Genomic DNA, 22,228 nt, shown 5'->3' with positions numbered 1-22,228 from the left:
TAGCTATTTTTACCGAGAGTTATTTTAATTTTATTATCTTGATACACTTTAATAAAATGTTTGGGTTTTTCCTGGGTTCCCCCGAGATAACTGTTCTTTTACGGTTTTTGGCTGCCTTTCTTTTTGTTTTTTTTCGTTTTTGCTTTTTAGTTGCTGCTGTTAGTGGTGGGGATGTTTTATGTTTTTGTTTTTGTTTTTGTTTTGTTTTGTTTTGTTTTTTGCTTTATGTTGTTTGTTGTTGGGTTTGTTTTGGTTGTTGTTGTTTTGTTGTTTGGTTGTTGTTGTTGTTGTTTTTGTTTTTTTGGGGGGTAGTAGGTTTTGCATTAAAATTGGTATTTGGTATTTTTAATTCCATGTACATTTTCATTTATTTGCTGACTTATCTTTTCGTCGGTTAGCAGCTCGTGCTCAATTAATTTCTTAGCGTATGTATTTCGTTTTATTCATTCTTTAATGTATTTCTTTCATTCTCTCTTTTGGTCTTTACTTGACAATAGGTGGGTTTTTTTACTGTCATGTGTTTTAGTTAAAATGCAAAAGGTTTATGAGAAATGTGTGTGTTTATCATAATGTGTGCGTGTGTGTATATGTTTACGTGTATGTGTATATGGGTGTGTGTGTGTGTGTGTGTGTGTGTGTGTGTGTGTGTGTGTGTGTGTGTGTGTGTGTGTGTGTGTGTGTGTGTGTACGTGCATTTACAATATTATTTCAGCAATATGTTCAATGTCATTACATAAGGAAAAAAAACACAAGGAAAAAATAGCCAGGAAGAATGAGATTCCATGTCCAACTGTTCAACGGTCAAGGATGAGCCTTGTAAGCCATTTTGGACTCCAGCGAGGAGCAAGAAGTTTTGACATAGGCCTACACATATTTGATACAGAGAGGTCACGGAGGGTAAACAGCATACATGTACTAAATATGTACATTACTACATGCAACATTCATTCAGTACTGGGGAAGAGTATGATAGACAGACAGAAACAAAAGAAGGATGGAGTTTTAGAATTATCAGGTTTGCTGGGGCAACAATATAATGAGTAAAGCGCGTAGAGCTTGCCTTTGACCGGAAATATGAGTTGTGCAAATGCTATATTATAATACTTATTATAAATATAAATAGGATCTATCAGTGGAACCCTCCAAACGCCATAACTGCTAGTTTTGGGAAAATTATAATAGGACTTCTCAAACAACAGTTGTTGGGGTTTTTTAATGAGAGTGAGGTCAATGTTTTTTTCGAGTGTCGTGCCTGAATGTTGGAGAACTTTAGACTAATGCGTTATCGGAAACTCCATTTCTTAAAAAGTGAGACATGTTCGCGAAAAAAAAAAGTTCCACAGTCCACAGCATGCTGCGCTACACAAAAACACGCTCCATTTCGATGTTACGTAGAGGCCTATATAAATAGACGCTCGGTCGTTGGTTTAGTCGCGATAAGCAACAGAGGAGCCAACCACAGCTTGATTCACAGAGCAGAGGAAGATTTTCATCAGTGGCTTCATCTCTCCAACTGTTGCAGACTATAATATTGTCATCAAAATGGCTTCCCTCAAAGTCTTTGCTGCGTGTCTCCTTATGGTTATTGGACTTGCTACACTTGGTAAGTTGGCACCATAAAAAAACGTATAGTTTAATGAGACACTGTCAGATTATGTAAGAGGTGGGACATCCGAATTTAATGTTCATCTCCGATAGGACCGATCCAATTTGGAAAAAAATCTTGTAAATGGTGCCTTTTTAAGAGATACCACGTCGGACCGAACTGAGCTCCGAGCCAGTACCATAGATTTTGTTCAAATTCATGTCAGTTGCACATTCTCGTGATTTATTACGCCCCAATCGACACGATGTAGATCAGTACTTGTCTCAACCTTAAGTTTTAATAGCCAGCGCCCACTTTTGCCTCCTTTAAGATGATTAACTTTTCGTACCTCCCTTTTAGGTGTATTGCCAAGTGGGGCATTTAATGATACCTGTCACGTCTTCCTCAGTGACTCCCCCCCCCCCCCCCCCCAGCAAAATTAACAAATCGCGCACTAGTTTGCGACAAATCGTTTTGGCTGGCAAGCACTGATTTAGATCCGAGAACAAATTACACGACAAAAGCGGCGACACACATTGACACACAGCCCGTTATTTCTTACGTTTTTTACAGTCGCAAAATGTCAGCTGCTCTTTTTCCCCTCCACGTCCATCGTTCTCCACAGCGCAGAAGTGCAGAAGTCATTAATTTGTCAACTCAAGATACAAAACGGACGTAAAGACCCTAGAATAATGACACAAACTTCGCAGGCACGTGCACTGTGTAAATAAGAACTTCTGCTGTTGAGTAAATGGATGTTTATATTATGTCCCCCTATCGAGATACCGGACACATAGAAGAAATGCCAGGTATCTCGATAGGGGGACATTATATAAACAATCTAAGATATGCAGATGACACAGTCCTGATAGCAGAAGATGAAGAACACCTGCAGAATCTATTAAATGTCATCGTACAAGAGAGTGACAACATGAGCTTAAGCCTAAACATCAAGAAAACCGAAACAATGGTGATAAGCAGAAAAACTCCAACCCAACATGCAATATCAAAATCAATTATACCACCCTCAAGCAAGCACAACATTTTAAATATTTGGGGACCATTACATCATCAGATTGGAGATGTCTCACCGAAATTAAAAGCCGCATTTGCCAAGCAAAAGCAACCTTCCACAAGATGAAACAGATACTAACAAACATCAATCTGTCACTGGAAACGAGAAAAAGGGTACTGAAAAGTTACATTGAGCCGATCCTATTATACGGGTGCGAAGCGTGGACAATCAATAAACAGCTGGGAAGAACAATTGTGGCGACAGAGTTGTGGTTCATAAGACGCATGCTACGTATCCCATGGAGAGCTAGAAAAACAAATGAAGAAGTCTTGGCTGAAGCAAATCAAAGAAGACAGCTTAGAAAGCGACAGGCAAATTTCTTCGGACACAGAATGCGGAAAGAAGCATTAGCATTGGACAATATTGTAACAACAGGCAAGTTTGATGGAAAGAGAAGCAGAGGCAGACAAAGGGAAAAGATACTGGACAAGATGACAACATGGCTAGGAGCAGCAAGAACAACAGACACCATTGCTGTAACGCAAAACAGGGTGAAGTGGAGGTCCATGATCGCCCACGCCAGTCGGCAACGCACCGGATGATGATGATGATGAAATGGATGTCCCACTGATATAATTATGACAGTGTCTGAAATGATATGGTTGGGCTCTTTGTCGGTGAGCGCAGAAGAAAAGATTCGATTCGTGATTTGGAAGCGGGCTCAACATGTAATAATGATAACGTAGTTAGTCTCTATAGTCTATAGTGCAGATGGTCTGTGTTTGAATCCTCTATGTGGTTTCCATTAGTTCCTTCCATGGTCCCTCATTTTAAATGACGTTATAGTAATCAGAATACGGGTATAATAAATTACATTTATCATTTATACAACGCATTTTCACCAGGAAAGTTCCCAGTGCCCTTTTTGGCGCTCCTCCTGTGGTGACAAGGTCGTGTTTACACCTTTAGGTCTAACTTTTGTTACGTCTACTGCCATTGTTAACGACCAATACAAATTTCTCCCTGCGAGATGAATAAAGTTTGACAATTTACAATAATCCAAAGATCAAACAGGTGGCTCCAGTTCCAATAGTTATCCTTTCACTCCCTGTTACCTAAGCCTACACAGTATTGAAAGGTGATTTAAGGTTAGATAGGTAAAACATACATCACATGTACAACAATCACTTTACCCCTCCGCCCCCCCCCCCCCGGTCAATCCCATGTGCCAGGTGTTCTGTATTGCCCTCTATGACCCCGTGTGTGGCTCTGACGGACACACGTACAGCAACTCTTGCACGCTCAGCGTGGCAAACTGTGGCAAGACTGGCGATGACATCATCAAACAGGTGTCCAAGGGTGCCTGTGGTCACAGTTCGTCTATATAACGATATAATATATAATGGATATTTCGCGCTTGCGCAAGACTTCTACTTCTTGGACAATATCCTAGTTAAGGAAAGTCCTTTTACAGAAATGATAATCATGTACTTTTCTTTTTTCACAGCAAGCGAAGTAAAAGTAAAAGTAAAATAAAATTGGAAGATTTTTACCCTTTGCCTTTATTTCCTGCTTTTCAAAATGTTTACTCTTTGTAAGTCTCACTTTTGTCCATACTGTGGCGTCGGTGGCCTAGTGGTTAGGCTCTCGGACTCGCAACCGTAAGGTCGTGGGTTCGAATCCGTCAGGGGCCCGACGTTGTGTCCTTGGGAAAGGCACTTTACACGAATTTTCCTCACTTCACCCAGGTGGGAATGGGTACCCGGCTAAAGACAGCGAAAGATCTTGTCAGTTTGTTAGTGTTTGAGCGCTTAATCAGCTGCTTGCACTGTATGCTTCCCGGGAAGCTGAGAATGTTTCGGAGTGTTCTGTGGTCTACTTGGGTGATAATATAGTGTAAAGCGCATAGAGCCTGCTGTTGAGCGGGGATATGCGCTATACAAATGTATGCTATTTATTATTTATTATTATTATTATTGTACATGTAGAATCTACTTAACAAGTCGAAAACACGACCTTAAACCCATCCAATTACCAATTTTGTTGTTGTCTGTTAATCGAATTTAAAGGGGGAAAAGAAGAATTTCAGTACATGTTCCCTTTTTTAAAATTCTTTTCAAAACATTAATTGTTGTAGCCTACATTGTATTCTAAATGGAAGAGGTTAGCTGTACTTAATGGCGGCTTGACTGCTAGGCTAGCCGTACTTAAAGTTAATGACGGCTAGAGGTTTCGGTTAGCCGTACTTAATAATTAATAATGATGGCTAGACTGACAAAAAGCAAAAAAGTAGGCCTTTTGAATTGTAAATAAATTCTTAGTTTGCAATACGTAATGTATTTGTATTTGAGACGAAACTAAAAGGTGCCTTACTGACAGTGCATGTATTTTAACCCTTAATTACTAATGAGATCGGTGTACTCAGCAGCTTTCGGTCAATATAGGGCCTAACCTAAGTACCGCAAGATGGCTAGGCTTAAGGATGGCTAGACTGACAGGCTAACCGTACTAAATAATGATGGCTGAATTGTAAATAAAATTTTAGTTTCCAATACCTAAAGTATAAATTTGTATTTGAGACGAAACCAAAAGGTGCTTTACTGACAGTGCATGTATAAAAATTTTAAACCTTAATCACTAATGAGACCTGAGTACTCAACAGGTTTCGGTCAATATAGGGCCTAACCTAAGTACCGCTTGACGGCTAGACTGGCCGCACTTACAGACGGCTAGACTGGCAGGCTAACTGTGCTAAATAATGATGGCTGAATTGTAAATACAATTTTAAGTTTCCAATGCCTAAAGTTTTTGTATTTCAGACGAAACCAAAAGGTGCCTTACTGACATGATGCATGTATTTTAAACCTGAATAATTACTAGATCTAATGAGTCATGTGTACTCGCCAGGTTTCGGTCAATAGGGCCTAACCTAAGCACGGCTAAACTGGCAGGCTAGTCGTACACGGCTAGCCCTAGACGTATTAAGAACGTAGGGCTAGTCACTTCGATTCAAATTATGTCACAGTTATGTGGGACCTGTCGCGAAGCTGCGCCCCCACTCTTTAGATTACCGACAGCTGACACTCTCTATGAAAATACGGGCCACATAGTATTACAATTTACATGCCATGGTCACTCCCTCAATCTAACTCTAACATGGGAAAGTATACAGTTATGTAAGTTCTTACACGGTTTGGCCTAGATTGTTTCGCCTACTCCAGCCTGAAGAAGAAGAAGAAGAAGAAGAAGAAGAAGAAGAAGAAGAAGAAGAAGAAGAGGAAGAGGAGGAGGAGGAGGAGGAGCCTTTAGTCATTGTACAGGTTTAACATTTGAGGTAGCTGTCAACGATCTAAGTTATAAATCTAAGAAATAGGACCCCCGAATTGTAATTCCAATTCCGATAGGGCCTAGCAAAGTGAGTGGAGAGCCACTTAAAATCATCCCAAAACAACCCAAGATGCCTTGGCGGCTATTTAAAGTTAAAGCAGGGCCATCCGCTCCGTAGTCCAGCAAATATGAAAAATGAATGAATGAATGAATGAATGAATGAATGAATGAATGAATGAATGAATGAATGAATGAATGAATGAATGAATAGTCCTGTGGTAAGAAGATGGAACCATACAAATGAAATATTGCTCCATTCACTCGCTAAGATTAGGACGAACTATTACCAGAAAGATTGCATGATTCGTTTTATCTTTTTCTTAATTATTCTTATCAGCTCCTCTCTTCTTATCTCTCTCTCTCCTGCATGTCGTGACTTCAAATCGAGAGCAAGGACATGTGGGTTATGGCACAATAGTAAACGTTAGCAATGTCAGTTACATTTCAATTTGAGTTGAGAAAGAATCATTACGGTAACTGAAATTTTTCAAATCAATTCTCGTAAACATTTTCAGTTTCTCAATATAAATGATTAAAATGTTGTCAGGCACTTGATACACTTTCAGCATTTGGAGCAATGGTTACGATCTTCACAGTTGCTGCGTGAAGATGTTCACTTCTCAAGAAGGAAAAATTGTCTGGGGTTTGTTTGTTTTTTTAGGTGTGTTTCTTTTGTTATCGAGTATCTCCATCTGTTAGCTGGGATGTTGTACATGTGTCGCAATCAGCTCGAGTTGACCTCGACAGACAGGATTGAAGCAGCCCGCTTCCAAAATGATATAAATTGTGTTCATGGGGGTGTAAAATTTGAAAACTTTGAAAATATATTGTTTTGTCAAAAAAACTTTGTTTTCAAACTGTGATAATACTGTGATTGAGTATATATAATTTACTCGATGTGTTTAGCACAAAATGGTTGATTTAAAAACTTAACGTTAAGAAATCCAAAACTGGACAGAAACAGCCTGTCATAGGATAGAATTTCATGTCTACCTTCGAGAAGTAGGTGACCTTTTCTTATATAAAACTCAGATGACAAGTTCTTTACATCATTGTACTTATATAGTCACAATGTTTTAAATAGATTGGAAGAAAATCCACTTTTTTCCAATTCCAACCAACCTTCTTTTGAAAGGCTTTTTGGTTTTAATACAGTGCATCAAGTATCAAATTAAATACAACTACAGGCTACAAGAAACTTGAAGAGAAAAAAGGGGGAAAATTGACAAGAAAAAAACATCAAGTTGGCTATGTTTAGCAGTACAGAAAATTTGTGGGGGAAAAATGACATAAGACGGAAAAAAATACAGTCCGTGCTGGCTTTACTTTAAGCATGCCGGCATAAGCACGTTTTGGACTCAAGCACACTAAATGGCTCTTACCGAATTTTTGCTATATATAAATTACACAGTAACTTCGGCTTCAGGCACGTTTCATTTACAAGACAGTCAATACTTTCATGATGACCCATCAGAGTTCGAACACAGTCAACACCGCAGCAGTGTAGCGTGTTAAGAGAAACACAAAGAACGCAAGTGATGGAGACACACACTCACACGGGCAGAGAGGAAGGCAGAGAGATGCACACAGCCGTGCACGTGGACATAGGATCTAGCCAGGGCAAAGCTTGACACAGATGAAAAAATACAAAGAGAGTCGGGGAGACGAGAAATGGAGGCTGGCTGCGATTTCACTTTTGACCCTCGCCACGCCATTCATTAATCCTGATTATGTATCACGTGCGAGATGGGATGAAGGTGCTGGTACGATTGTGGCACAGCGGGCAGTGGTACACATATTTGCAGTGTGTAGTCCTAGTGTGCTGTATCGAGACTGGCCATCTAAATTAAGTTTTAATTCCCCATTCGATCACATAACAAAGACAAGCAAGCAAACAAAAACTACCATGGCGGGTAAAAATAACAGTGCACACTTTTGCGGTATAGACCTACTTACAAAGGGAAATAGCACAGGAAATTTTCTACATCAAAATCTCTGGATTATGTCTACTTCACCTTCAAGCACCCTTCGGCATTAAGCACGCTTAAGCTTTCTCTCGATGACCGTGCTTAAAGCCGGCATGGGCTGTATAAAAAATTTCAGTGTTAACAGTCCTGTCAGATTCTGTTTCTCCAGGGTCTGGCTACACTAGTTAATTTTTTTGATTAAAGAGAGTTGCATCGAAATGATAATGGTCATTTAGTTTAGTGTAGGGAAAAAGCAAGACAGGCAGAAACAACAGAGGGAAAGAAAAGAAGTAGGATTTACCAGCAGCACCTTCCAACCATCCACTGTGTACCAACTCATGGGCAGTAATTAAGGTACTGTATGCCCGAGCATATTTTGAACAAAATCGTTTTGGACCTGGATAATCCCGTACAGAATTTAACTTATGACTGTGTCGCGTCTATCTCTGTCGACATTCCACTCCTGTAAATGATTATGCATCCCCTGGATGCTTCCACAAATAACATTTAACATATAAAAACAGACACTATTTCATATCAAACAAATCCATTTAATTATCATTTTCAACACAGAAATTGTCCCAAGGAAAGCAATATTAGCATTCATGAACACCCACATCAGCGCACTGTCTCCCTCTCTCTCTCTCTCTCTCTCACTCATTCATTCATTCACTCAAACAGAAACACACACACACATACAGTCAAACTTGGATATAACAGGACAGACGGGACCGACAGTTTTCCCTGTTATAAGCGAGTCCTGTTATAATCATTATCAAGGGAAACTACCAGTACATTGCACCTTCCGCTTACTATAGTATATATTTTATTACCACATATCCCTTTCCAGTGGGCTGTTTTGGTGACACTGAGACCGAATCGATCAGTGACCCCAAAACTACGACGGGGTAAGTGTTTAGGCAAGCGATCATACAAACAGGCAAAATGTCTTGGTTGAGATAAATCTTAATAATTTGACGGATTGAAAGCAAGTTTATGCGCTGCAAGATCACTGTTATATCCGAGTCTACGCAGATTGAACCCTGTTATAGCCAGGTTCATATTACTTACATTTTATAGAAAAAATAAACGAGGATTTGATTTATCAGTGTTATATATCCAAGTTCCTGTAATAACGGAGGCTGTTATAAATAGACTGGACGGTACACACACTCATTCACTCCCACACATCCATACAGTACAGCATCCCGAAAAAAAAGTATAAACAGGCGATGGGAACGGGGAAAAAAAACAGGCAACTTGTTTCAAGAAAATTTCCCCTTCTTATTGCTTATATCTGCCAGACTCCCACCCTCATGGGACTGGGGCTTGTGTTTTTTCGCGGTTTTCCTTATCTCTTCCGCCGAACGTATGCTGCTGCTCGTCTTGCCATCATTTTCATCCCCACAATCCCTTCCCTCCTTCCTTCCGTCAGCACGATGAGCCACACAAGATCTGTCCTGTTTTTCCTCCATGCTGCCCGTTGTGACATCAGTCCCTGACACTGCAGCAGTCTTTCCATCGAAACCCGATTCCTGCATGAAGAGAAAAATCAAGCATTAGTCACAGCAGAAAAAACTTACTTACTTGGTTGGAGAATAAACATCATTGGGGGCGGTACAGTGCCATAACTATTCCAGAAAACAGCAGAAAACAAACTGCCAGAAGGACCATCTAAGAAGACCGACTTGAAAATCTGTAAATAAAAGCTCGTTTCTGCAAGGTCAAAGCCAAACTACACAGAAGTATAAGATGAGCAGTGAGATCCAATAACTATTTGATGAGGATGGTTTTTTTAAAGCATTGTCAATATCATACTTCCAAAAGAGCATCAATAATAATGCCTTCAAATTGGAATAAAATCTGGAAGAGATATTGTAAATAATTCATAAAACCCCTGGCGCATCATGGTCTGAATAGGAACACAGGAAACAAATTTCTCCATTGTTGTCTTGAAGAAGGTTCACCTCGGTGTATAGGATACTTACTTTACTTTTCCGATCCAGCACCCAGCTGACTTTTTGCACTTGAGTCCGTCGATATGGTAAACAATTTACAGATTATGAAATGTGTATATGATAAAGTGATAAAAAGAAGCACATCAGGGCAGTTAACAGTACTCAGTGCTGGGAAAAAGAAAGACTCATAAGCAGAAACAGAAGAGGGAGCAGTAGAGAATAGAGAAGTAAGACCAACCCGTGGTACCAGTACCACCCTCCAACAACCCGACCCGCATTGTTGACTGGTTTGTTTTTCAACAAACAAAGGCAGAAGCACAATAAGGACCACATCCTACCACAGACAAACCAGGGCAACTTTCATTTGTTTGGCACATTAAAACTGCCATTGACACAATACTAAGGGTCATTTAGTGCAAATAAAAAGTGAAACAGACAGACAGAAATGACAGATGGAAAGTAAAGAAATAGAACCTACCAGTGGCACCCTTTCATCAACCACCAAGGCAGCATAGAATGACCACATACATCCTACTGCAATCAAACCAGGAAAAAGAAACCTCCAGAAAAAAGTAGGATGAGCAGACCAAATCAAAGTGTCCATTAGCCTCCCTTGCAATATATCAGTAAAATAAGAGCCACATGACGATATGAGAGACAACGTGGGGAAATCAGGCGCTGGTCAACATTATAAAATTGAAGAAACTGGCATTTTTCTGCCGGTTTGGAAATTTTTATTGAATTTTTGTTTTTGGTCCAGCACCTTTTATGTTCATTTAAGAACATCATTTTGTGTTAATTTTACTGAAAAATTTATTATTAAAGCACAAAATATACATTTTTCAGTTTCCACGGACTCTCAAGCTATGAAAATAACCAAGTTTTGGTGGCCATTTTTTCGCTAATTTTATCTTTGAAACCAGGCGACCTCCACCTCTTTCAATTGCAAATGTCTTGAATTGTATTCGAGATAGACAGGCAATTTTTTCATCGATAGCAAGACAAACGAACACACTTTAAGATCACACCAATAACTCCACATGCCCAAAACTTGACGAGCGTCTGATTTCACAGCATCCAGACACATATCATGGCATGACACACTGACATGTTCACAACATAGTGACAAAACATCACAGATTCCCTCACCTTCCTGTGAGTACAATGGTAGCTTGTGGCATGAGCTTTGGTCCAGTTTCTCGCTTTCTGTGCATATGTTGTATAATCGTATTTGAATTCCTGCCACTGAAATATACACAACAAAAACATATGAGGAAAAAAAATAATACTAAGAAGTCCCAAACCAGGAAACAATACTATCATATAGGCTACCATATAAAGCAGGTATTTGTAGAACAGCCAGAATTCTTTTCTACTTTTGCTTCATGAATTTTCATAAGATTCAGCAAAATTAAGATGTATGTATTATTCTGCCGTAAGCTGACAAAACACCTTTTTATAAAATTCTCAGCAGTTTCGAGATAAAGAGGTTTTTTTCTCTGGTAACCATTTAAAAAAGCCGTTCTTCCCAAATTTGACTTCTAGTTCATTAAAAAACTAGATTTTAGTCAGTTTCACTTTGATTTTTTCAAACAAGCAGGGTAACTAACTGATCAGGCTTTCGATTTAGCAAATTTTAAAAAATGAAAAAAAGTGTTTTGTCAGCTTCCTGGAGGCAGTATTAATGTTACCATTTCAAACCATCGATTTGACTAAATTGCAGAATCATAAAAAGCAAATTTCCTTCCAAGAAACAAAGGCGTACACAGATGGGAACAAACTACCAAAATAAATAATCATTCCATTTGATAGGAGCAGCAAACTACGACCCCACCCCACTAAAAGCAATGAAGCAGCAACGAAAAAATAAAAATAAAACCTCTGCTGATTATAGCAATGAAAGAGGCAACTTCTGCAAACCAGTTTGTCTGAATATTATAAAATAGGGATGCTGTAGACTTCCCCAAATGAGAACACACCTTTTGCATGCAGTGGCAAAGTTAAACTATTCTGCTACACACATGGTCAGTTTGAGTCGAAGAGAGGCATGACAACTGCCATTCAATGCTGTAGGGAAATCAGAACAGACAAGCAGAAATAAAAGGGCTTATCTGTGGCGCTCTCAAACCACTTGCACAACATGTTTTATACCACAGAACCTGAAAACTATCTAAGAGCAAATTTTACAAAACCCCAAGACGATTTCACTCAGTTAAATTTGAATCTTAACTGATTTAGCGTTAGCATTCAGAGGCAAACAATCAGGTGGCTTGGACATCAAATATATATGGCACCTAACCAGCTTACTAGTAAAGCATACAATAAAATGATATCAGGGAACAAGGCAAGAGGAAGACAAAAGAAGACCTGGATCAAGGGTGTAAAGGAAACCAAGAAGACCCATGACATCCTCCCCTGCCAGGCCATCCAGCTTGCCAGAGACCAATAGCTCTCTTTCCTCTTGACGCACAGGATGGTGGTACAAGAGGAAGGATAAAGAAAAGTAAGGAAGTTAAGAAAAAGCAAAATAGGCACAAAGAAACAACACAAGGAAAAAAAAGAAGTAAGACCTCCCAGTGGCACCCTCCAACCACATTCACAGGGGACAAAAGAAAAAAGAAAAATGTGATCGAGACCATAAAAAACAACAGTTTGCACTCACAATTTCTGTCATCAAGGGGTCTTCAGAGCCCGGCTCCGCCATCAGAACACGAATCATCATGAGCACAGTGGACAGGTTCAGACATGGCCGCCAGCTTCCCTGTGGAGGACAACAGTCATCAACTAAACTTCAACGACAAGTTATGAAGACCAAATTGTCTCAAGTATTGATACCATCATTTTCTGAAAACTGCAATAGAAAATTTGGGTTTTGCTTTTTTTTTATTTGGCTACTTTTGATATATATTGTGTATAATCAGTCCTTATAATTTAATTCATCTTGCTTGTTACTAGAGTTCACCTACTTTTGGAGGGAGTTTTAGTGTGTCGAGACAAATTCGCCCTGATTCGTCAATGTTTGGATGGTAGACTGGAGTCACGAACCGCACTCGGGGAGGATCGAAAGGATACCTGGAATAGTCAAAGAGATTTCAAAATTTTTAATCTTCTCTGCACATGAAATATCTACCTCTACCTGTCCCTGCCGGAGGTACTAGCAACCCACAAGGATGTGGAGGCAATAAGCACGATTTCCCCACATTATACGTTCAAACATAACTTTATTTAATTGGTGATAAAATTCAAATTTTTTTAAAGGTTCTTTTAGTTAAAAGAACACAGCAGCCTCCCCATGTTACATGTTCAAACATTACCTTATTTGACTAGTGACACACTGATGAGCAGCTTGAAACTTGGTGAGATGGGTGGAGCCAGTAACATCCATCTGTATTCAGACAACATACACAACATGTACTAAAGAGAGGCATCTGATTCAGCAGCTAGTAACAAAACAACGGAGGGTGTTTCGAGATAGGAAGATTGGGACAGTGGCAGTCCTTCCAACCCTGAGCACAGGCAGAATCTGATCCTGCTTATTTTGTGACACCTTTTCCCATCCATTTTTTAACTAGCTGTTGGGAGAAATGTTGAATCCTCAAACAATGGTAAAACTTGTTCTTACCATTCGTCTCCAGTTTAACGCCGTCTGTAACACTGCAAACTGCACAGCGCGCTCATATGACCTTAGCAGTTGCGAGCGCCGTAAAACCTTATACTATACTACTACACTGCAAACTGGGTAATTAAGGTGTGAATTTTTTTTAACTAACTGATTGAAGTAGTCCTACAATATTTCAGATGTCAAAGACTTTGTATGCTGTGCTGCCATTGACCCCCGCATGCTTCAAGTCTACGTGAAATAGTGATAAAAAATAGTGATATGATGATGGTGAGAAGCAGAGGTGAAGAGTTTTTGTCAAGCAGCATAAGAAACTGCTGATATCTACTCATCAACTTTGGTGTCTACAGTTTTTTGTGTTGCTAGATAAATGCTCCTTACAAGTTTCTCCCCGTATATTTTCTACTTTTGTGGTTGTCATTTTGCAGTGATGTGCGTCAAGAGCCTTTGCTAAAAACCTTTACTGATGATAATAAAACATTAATTCTGCTTTAAAAAATAACAAGGAAGTTTACCTTTGTGGAATCTGAATTTCCAACTCAAATATGCCATCCTCATACGGGCTGCCAGGAGGTCCAATTATTTCTGAAAAAAAACCCAAGTCAACAGCTTAAGTTATGATGATGAAGTAGCAACTGAAAATACTGATTCTTAAACTTCTTACCAGAAGTGAAATATCCAATTATTTAGTTCAAAGATACTGCAGCTAAGTTCTTTTAAAAGGCCACGGTCTCTCTTTGATCAATCAGCACTAACTTGACCATTTTCACCATCTCAAAAGCTTACTAAAGAGGCTGAATAAAGGTATAGGGCATATGACTAAAGTTTCAGTTGTTACAGAACGTGTGTCAACAAACAAACCTTGTCCTCTGATGTCCTGCAAACTGCCATATTTAGCTCCATCTATCTGGAACTCTCTCCTCAACAAAAATTGAGGGATACAAAGTCGAAGACAAAATTCTAAACTTTACAAATTTAAAAGCCTACCTGTATGAATTTTTTTTAAATGCCATCTTATATTTAGTCATGGATGAATCATGTCTGCTTAAAAGTGTTTACGTTCATCTAAGAGTGTGAGTGCATGAGTATGTCTATTCACTTGTATTTTGTGTTAGATGAAGGTGTTGTAAAGTGTCTTGCTGGAGTTACAGCTCTAGCTGTAATTTGTGCAATAGAAATTGTCTTGTGTGCTATTATTGAATTACTTCCAAAACCCCTTTAAACTAAGACCAACTCTGCCTCTGAACCCTCAGTTGTACAGAGAGACTACTGCTATCCATTAGACCTCTAACTAATTTTATAATTTTTAATATCCTCTCTAACCTTGTGCTTTCAGTTCTAGATCTTTGAGCTTAGATTTTGATCTCAATTCTAGATTTGACATTCATGGACGGATAATTTACAGCCTCCTGATGCCTCATCTATGATTATGTAATACACAGTCATAATAGGCTGCAAGGCCTGCCCAACTCAAACAGTTATTAGAGCTACTACTACAGGAGTAACTCGCCTCAAGGCCACTTGAGGTCCATCCTTCTCCATCTGACATTAAAACCAAAGAGGTTAAAAGGGGGCTTGATACTGACGGGACAACATTTTTAACTAAGACAAAGTGAAACAACTTTTGTCACAGGCAGTAAGTGTGAGACTAAACATTCATGTTCAACTACTGACACACTCCATTAAACATAAGTCGTTGCCATGGAACGGTGGCCATCTTAAAAATTGGATGGACAAATTTTTTCTGTCCATCATTTCTACAGTTTTTTACTTTTTTAAATTCTGTAACTTGCAAAATGTCACAAATAAATAGGTGCATGGAGCTAACCATTTTGATTTTTGATAGGCCTACTATACTTAGAAATATAAAAAATTGTTAGATCAAAGTTGGGGATATTGAATTTGATCTTCAAAAAAATATTTTTGGCATGAAAAAAAAATTGTTAAAAAGATTCTGAAGCAAAACGTAAAGAACTAATCCACACAACTTCAAGTCTCTGTGTTGGAAAATTTTTTTAAAGGCATGCAAGCAAAAAGTGGGGGGGGGAAAAAGTGTTTTGAGAAAAACAAGATTATTAAACTTCGAAAATGTTTTAAGTATACAACGTAGAAACCAGTAAAACTGAATTCTGTTAAATTATATGTTACTCAGTCTGCACAAGCGGTTAGTTAGAGAACGTTAGGAGTATGCCATTGGCCGGTATTTATAGTAACAGACATCTTTTTTTACCTATTTCTTTAACATTGAATACAATGAGTATTTTAAATCATACACTTTGCTAAAATGAAAAAAAAAGCTTTCTTTTTTTACTACACATTTTTTTCTTCCCGATCAGACAGTGAGATAGAGGTCTGGAACTTCTTTTGTCTTTTGTCAGAATGAAGAACACTTTTATGACACAAACAAGATGGCTGTTACTATAAATATCGGCCAATGGCGTACTCCTAACGTTCTCTAACTATCCGCTTGTCTCACTCAGTGACTACAATAGTGTCAATAAAATCTAGACCGAATGAGGGATCAGAAAATACCAAAAAAGTAAAAAGTGCTCAGAGTGAGTGAAAATCAGTCCCTGAGGCCCTAGACCTGACCCGCAATATATAGAGAGAGTCTAGCAGTACAGTAGAATTGAAAAACCTCTTTGCTTAAAACTTTAAGCTACCCACTAGCAAATCTGGTACATTTTTATCATTCAATTCATAATTTATTATGATCATGTATGTGTAGGAGGCTAATCATGTAGGCTAGTAGGCCTACATAGAGCAATTGTTAAGATTCCCGCGTTTAATTCCAATTTGCATTTTTCATAGCCTCAGGCATGTTTCGCTTTGGTCCCTAACCCTAACCCTGAAAAACGCAAATCGGAATTAAACGCGAGAATCTTAACAATCGCCCTTCATTGATCCACAGTCAAACCTCGAACAGAGATTCTATATAACTAGAATCTAGATCTTGATCTAGATGTCTAGGCCTACAGCAGATGTTCCGTGGCATTTGGCAGTCAGGCTATACAAGTGTAACAGGGGAACCCCGTTGAACCGCCAGCCCCACTGTTCCACCAAATTCATACTCCCCTAAAGGTTGGCGGTAATCCATTATCAAATGAGGTTTGGTAGGTAACTAGATCTAGATCTATAATTTAACAAACATCGTGTCAGTGTCACGCAATAAAGGCTACGAAAATCTTTTACACTGTATAACTGAAGGCGCTTTTTCGGTTCTTCCCACCCCGCAATAGTTATTCGCGGGTTTAGGCCCCAAGAGTAGGTTTCAGGCAGGCAAGTAATAAAAATAAGGTGGGGGGTTACCATAATAATTTGATGTTTTGCAGTTGTTAGATTTGATGTCTTAGCTCGCCGCACATCAAACGTATATATCTAGATGTAGATCTAGGCTCAAATAAGGGGGTGGGAACTACCGAAAAAGCACCTTATTGTATACGGAGTATCTACATACACAGTAACCGGGCACCTGACTCAATGTCTACGTACATTGTAACTGGGCACCTTATAGTCTTACCTAGTCTCAGTATCTACTTACACGGTAACCGGGCACCTGGTCTGCAGTATCTACGTACACAGTAAACCGGAATGAAAATTAATAAATATTCTGTCGTGTACTGTCACTTGCTGAAAAAAAAGAAATACGTACAAGCGTCTTGTCGGGCTCGCCATCATGACAGGTCAGTGAACCTGTGCGTGCGCATCAAATTGTGAGTACCGGTTGGGGGTCACCAAAGTTCATTCAAAGCCTGTGCGCTGCGAAATTTATATATATATAGGGCTCCGGAATGGGAGAATTATTTATTGATTCTTTTTAAAGGTACAGTTGGGGGAGGGGTGGGGATGAAGGCAACACCGGATGACAAAAATTGAACTTGGAGTTCTGAACTGCCTGGTTACCGTGTACATGATGACACTGAGACTACGTGCCCGGTTGCCGGTTACCGTGTGTACGTAGACACTGAGGCTAGGTGCCCGGTTACCACGTAGACACTCCGAATTGTATACCATTATCAAGCATGATAAATAGATTCTAGATTAGATGATCTAGATCTATGTCAAGCGCCATTTGCCGATCAGCACGATCTTAAGATGGCGCAGAACCATATAGGACGATCCGCAGAAAGTGCGGCCATCTCGAGAAAAATAATGTTGCAACCCTGAATGAAAGGGGAAAGCAAAGCACTTAGAAACGAAATGCAAAAAGTCAAAAGAGAATGAGAAAGGCTGTATGGGCAAGTGATACTCGCATCCTCTTGAACCTTTTTTTTTTTATTTTTGAAATTTTATTAATGATAAAATAAATTCTGCGGAGTTTTGTTTGTGAACTTTGCAAAATCATTTGTTTGTGTGTGATGGCGCATCGCGCCCATCTCGAGATGGCCGTGCTTTCTGCAGATCGTCATGATTCTGCGCCATCTTAAGATCGCGCTGATCGGCAAATGGCGCTTGAATGTATCTTAACCCTGGAAGCGCGCAGGCCCTATATATAAGGCTGACCTACTTCGACCGGGAAGCGCGCAGGCCCTATAAAGGGCATAGACGCTGACCCTTTTCAATGGAAAATTCCAGTGTTCCTTATATATGGAAAATGACGTAGTCAATTACAGGCCAAAGTTATAAATAGTGACCAATGACTTTGCAAGTTATCTTGACCTCGTAGAGCGTCTCTTGGCCGAGATATCGATCGATAAAGTGACGCGGTCCCGCTGAGCGACTACACGCTATTTGTTATCACTTGTTTCGCCCTGCTGATGTATTAATTGTTGAGTCTATTGCGTTCTCAGCTTTGTTTGTATTTATTTGATCGCTAATCATTTTTTAATGGCTCATTCTATCAGCTTAAAGAAAATATATGCTTTTTATCATCCGTTGAGCCCTAAATGGTCATTTTTCAGTAGCAGGTATACATTTCGGGTATCTCAGCTGTTTCCCCCCCGCCAAACCCCCATGTTTACAACTGATCGGCCGTGGTGGCGGGGCATTTTTGGCGGGTTACTTCCGGTGAAACGCTGAGCGCTTCTAGGGTTAAGATGGCAATATATGTTACTTCACACCACACGCAAAAAAGTCAAAAGAGAAAGGTTGTATTGTAAGGGCAAGTGGGGGAGGACTTGCATCCTCTTTGGAACTTTTTCTTTTAACTTTTGAAATTAATGATAATAAATTCTGCGGAGTTTTGTTTGTTAGCTTTGCCTTTGCTGCCGTTGTTTGTGTGTGATGGCGCGTCGCGCCCATCTCGAGATGGCCACGCTTTTTGCGGATCCTCATATATGGTTCTGCCCCATCTTAAGATCGCGCTGATCGACAAATGGCGCTTGATGATAGATCTAGATCTAGATTAGATACTATCTATGCGACTATGATCATGAATACACTATACTAGACTATACACTATGTGACTATACACACACATTTTGACCTCCTAGAAAAGTCCTCATCTACAGATTCTTGTGTAGGATATAAAATGTAGATCTAGATCTAATCTAGATATATCTGGATTCTATAGATCTAGATCTAGATCTAGATCTATATATATCTAGAATCTAGTATAGTGCAGAGGATAAAAGGTTAAAAAGGCCTACAGTACAGTACAGTCTACAGAAACTAGAGAATCTAGTCTTGCCACTTACGAGCTGTAAACAAATCAAGGGAGTCGTTTGATGCAGCACACGATATTCCAGATGGTGGAGCTTTAGTGAACATTTCAAGCTCTTTTTTAAGACGATTGACATTGATGGCATTCATTCTTAAAAGTACGGTTAATAGATCTATTCTAGATTTTTAGATAGAGTTGCTAAATCATTACAATATCCCGTCAAACTGAAAACTTGTCACTATTAGTCAATAATCATCAAGCTCTCAGTCTGGGTTGCCAAGTTTATCCCAGAAGTACTGGTTAAGTTGATTATTCCACGATGCTAGATTCAGTCAGTTTAGGCTAATCCCTCGTCTCCTTTCTTCAGTTCCAACGACGGAGGACTCATAAAAGACAATTATTGTACATTTAATTTTTGTCAGGTTTATAATTATTTACAAAAATTTTCCCGAAATAAAAAAAGGCACGTTTAGCCTACATGACAACTGGTTTTAAAAGTTCTACAAAATATAGTTGGCCATTCAGGGCTTCATGAACCCAAATTTAAATTATGTGATATAGACAGAATTTGTGTGCTGAAAATGAGCCTATATTTCATAAATGTTTTACAAATAGCGACAAAAGTCTAATTATCTTGTTTGAAGATCGTTTGAAACAAACGAATATATAATTATCACGACCCAAATTTAGCTCTTTAAAAAGCAACGAAATGGGCAGTCTGGCAACCCAGCTCTTTCAATTCAATAACATCCTCTTTGGGTTGTTTATACATTTCCGCGGTTCTTGCCATTGGTTGAACCAGAACGAAAAACCCGGAAGTGCATTAAGACAATAAGTGACAATAGTAGGCCTACAATAGTAATAGACCAGGTCGTGGTAGGCACTTGGCTTGGAGTAACTTACTCCAAGGGTAGGCAGAAAGAGTTTTTTAAAAAATATAATTAAGTAATAGTAAAACAAAAAAAGTTAGAAATAAAATTGCCCCCCCCCCCACCCACACACTAAAACACACCGACAAATTAGTAGATTTTTGCGTTTTACATTTCCATATATTTAATTGAAAGCTACTATTCTGTGAGTCCAATTAATATAATATAATAAATATTATATATACATGATAGTCATTAGATAATGATAATATTTTTTATTGCTCAGGCCTAGATCTATATTGTATAATATTGTGACAAACGCGAAGGTACCAATCGTAACCTCAGAATTACATTCAAAGTTCTATCTGCTCCGTACTAGATCTAGTTTTGAAAAATTTGACGTCAAAGATTTTGATGTGAACATCATATCAATATTCTTTTTAGTTTTTAGAATAAACTTCTTTGAATATCTAGAATAACGACTCCGAATATTCTTAAAATGTTGACAGAACAGATAGAACATTGTTTAATGACATCATGGTCTCAGTAACTCACAACGGCCAAAAATGTCAGATAGAATTTTATAATTCTGAGGTTGTGCAATGTCCACAATGATTGTGTGCAAAATGCAAAATATGTGTCTTGAAAATGGTCAGTGGTCAGTGGACACCTTTTGTAAGACACGCCTCTACTAACTCTAACAGACGACTTTCAGTGCATGTGGTACATGAATATAATCACGAATCTAGCATGTTGCGTGGCGTCGGTGGCCTATAGTGGTTAGGCTCTCGGACTCGCAACCGTAAGGTCGTGGGTTCGAATCAGGGACCCGACGTTGTGTCCTTGGGAAAGGCACTTTACACGAGTTTTCCTCACTTCACCCAAGTGGGAACGGGTACCCAGCTATAGACAGTGAAAGATCTTGTCAGTTTGTTAGTGTTTGAGCGCTTAATCAGCTGCTTGCACTGTATTTTTCCCCGGGAAGCTGAGAATGTTTCTGAGTGTTCTATGGTCTGCTGGGGTAATATACATGTATATGTAATATAGTGTAAAGCGCATAGAGTATGATAGAGCTTGCTGTCGAGCGGGGTTATGCGGTATACAAATGCTATTTATTATTATTTATTATTATTATTATATTCCGTTTCCATTCTCCGCCCCAACAGACATAATTTAAGCTTAGGTCATTTTGGAGGCTGGCTTCGACCCTGCCTGTCAGGGCCAACCCGGGGTGAGAGGGGATACAACATCCTAGTAGACTACAATGTGCTAGAAAGGCAATGCAGAAGAAATTGTCCAAGGCAGCCATTCATTGGCTGGTGAGGAGAAAAGTGATTGCCCCAAACAGCTTGGACAGTGCTATTTATTATAATATTTTTACAATGCGTTGGGAATTAGTCGTTGTCACATTGTAGCCTACTTGTTGTTTTGGACAGGAGGCCGTTAGAGCACGTTCGACAGTATTTGATAAGAATTTCCGCACATGATGGGAATCAAGCTCAGGTTTTCTGCGTGCTGTGGCGGAGCGCCTACCATTTCATCACAGATGCCAGTCCTGTACTAAAGTAAGAGAGATGGGATATGCGTATCGTTTATTCACCAATCTCCCTTTTGGTCGAGATCACATCATGTAATCCTCATCTTTCATACGCTTTCTGTCAACTTATTCTTTCAGGCTGCCTTGAGAGCTGATTTGTCAAAGCAGGGCGCGCGCGCAGCGCTACTCTGACTGAAGTGTCTCTAGGCCATTCCCAAAGAGGGGATATTTATTAACATGTTCTTTTGCACAGTAGAATAGAAATGGGCAGATCAATGTCATGCTTATACTGTGGCGAAACAACACAAGGGGAACTGCTGCTTTTCCTTTCCTCATCCTTACTATCGTCATTTTCCCTCTACTTCTCTTGTATGTTTGTCACTCTCTTGTGAACATCTATTTGAGTATTACCGGGGTTCCTTGGTAGTCGAAGCAGACTTTGTGTTGTTGAGACTAGAGAGGTGAGCAGAGTAAGCCTGATTCCTCGTTTACACTTCTCTGTTGACATCCACCCCTTGGCGCTCATAATATGACCTCATTTATGCAGTTGCGAGCGCCATAAAAACCTTACTAAAACGAAAGTAAAACTTAAAAAAAAAAGCATTTATGAAATACAAGACAGTCCAGTAGCGTCATTAGGGACTGTTCACAAATGACATCAGCTAAAATTTGGCCAAAAATACCCCCCC

At 39.3% G+C, this 22,228-nt stretch overlaps 1 protein-coding gene and 1 long non-coding RNA gene across 2 annotated transcripts in view; one reads left to right on the top strand and one right to left on the bottom strand.

Moving 5' to 3' along the window:
* Positions 1–8,482: 8,482 nt before the first annotated feature.
* Positions 8,483–19,400, bottom strand: LOC101856291 (ubiquitin-conjugating enzyme E2 T). Its single transcript, XM_005108005.3, has 6 exons — positions 19,168–19,400; positions 14,047–14,116; positions 12,879–12,984; positions 12,575–12,673; positions 11,062–11,157; positions 8,483–9,489 (listed from the first exon to the last, which is right to left on the bottom strand). The coding sequence occupies exons 1-6, from the start codon at positions 19,280–19,282 to the stop codon at positions 9,220–9,222; spliced, it is 756 nt and encodes a 251-aa protein (XP_005108062.1). The 5' UTR covers positions 19,283–19,400; the 3' UTR covers positions 8,483–9,219.
* Positions 19,401–19,660: 260 nt separating this feature from the next.
* Positions 19,661–22,228, top strand: part of LOC106013088 — an 8,442-nt gene continuing 5,874 nt past the window's right edge. Inside the window, exons 1-2 of the long non-coding RNA XR_001185235.2 lie at positions 19,661–20,043; positions 21,439–21,567. This is a non-coding gene — a long non-coding RNA (uncharacterized LOC106013088). The remainder of the gene's footprint in view (positions 20,044–21,438; positions 21,568–22,228) is intronic.

This window comes from Aplysia californica, unplaced genomic scaffold, assembly GCF_000002075.1.
Source record: "Aplysia californica isolate F4 #8 unplaced genomic scaffold, AplCal3.0 scaffold00649, whole genome shotgun sequence".
In the NCBI taxonomy this organism is placed as follows: Eukaryota; Metazoa; Mollusca; class Gastropoda; order Aplysiida; family Aplysiidae; genus Aplysia; species Aplysia californica.
This window is presented reverse-complemented; position numbering and strand designations above follow the sequence as displayed.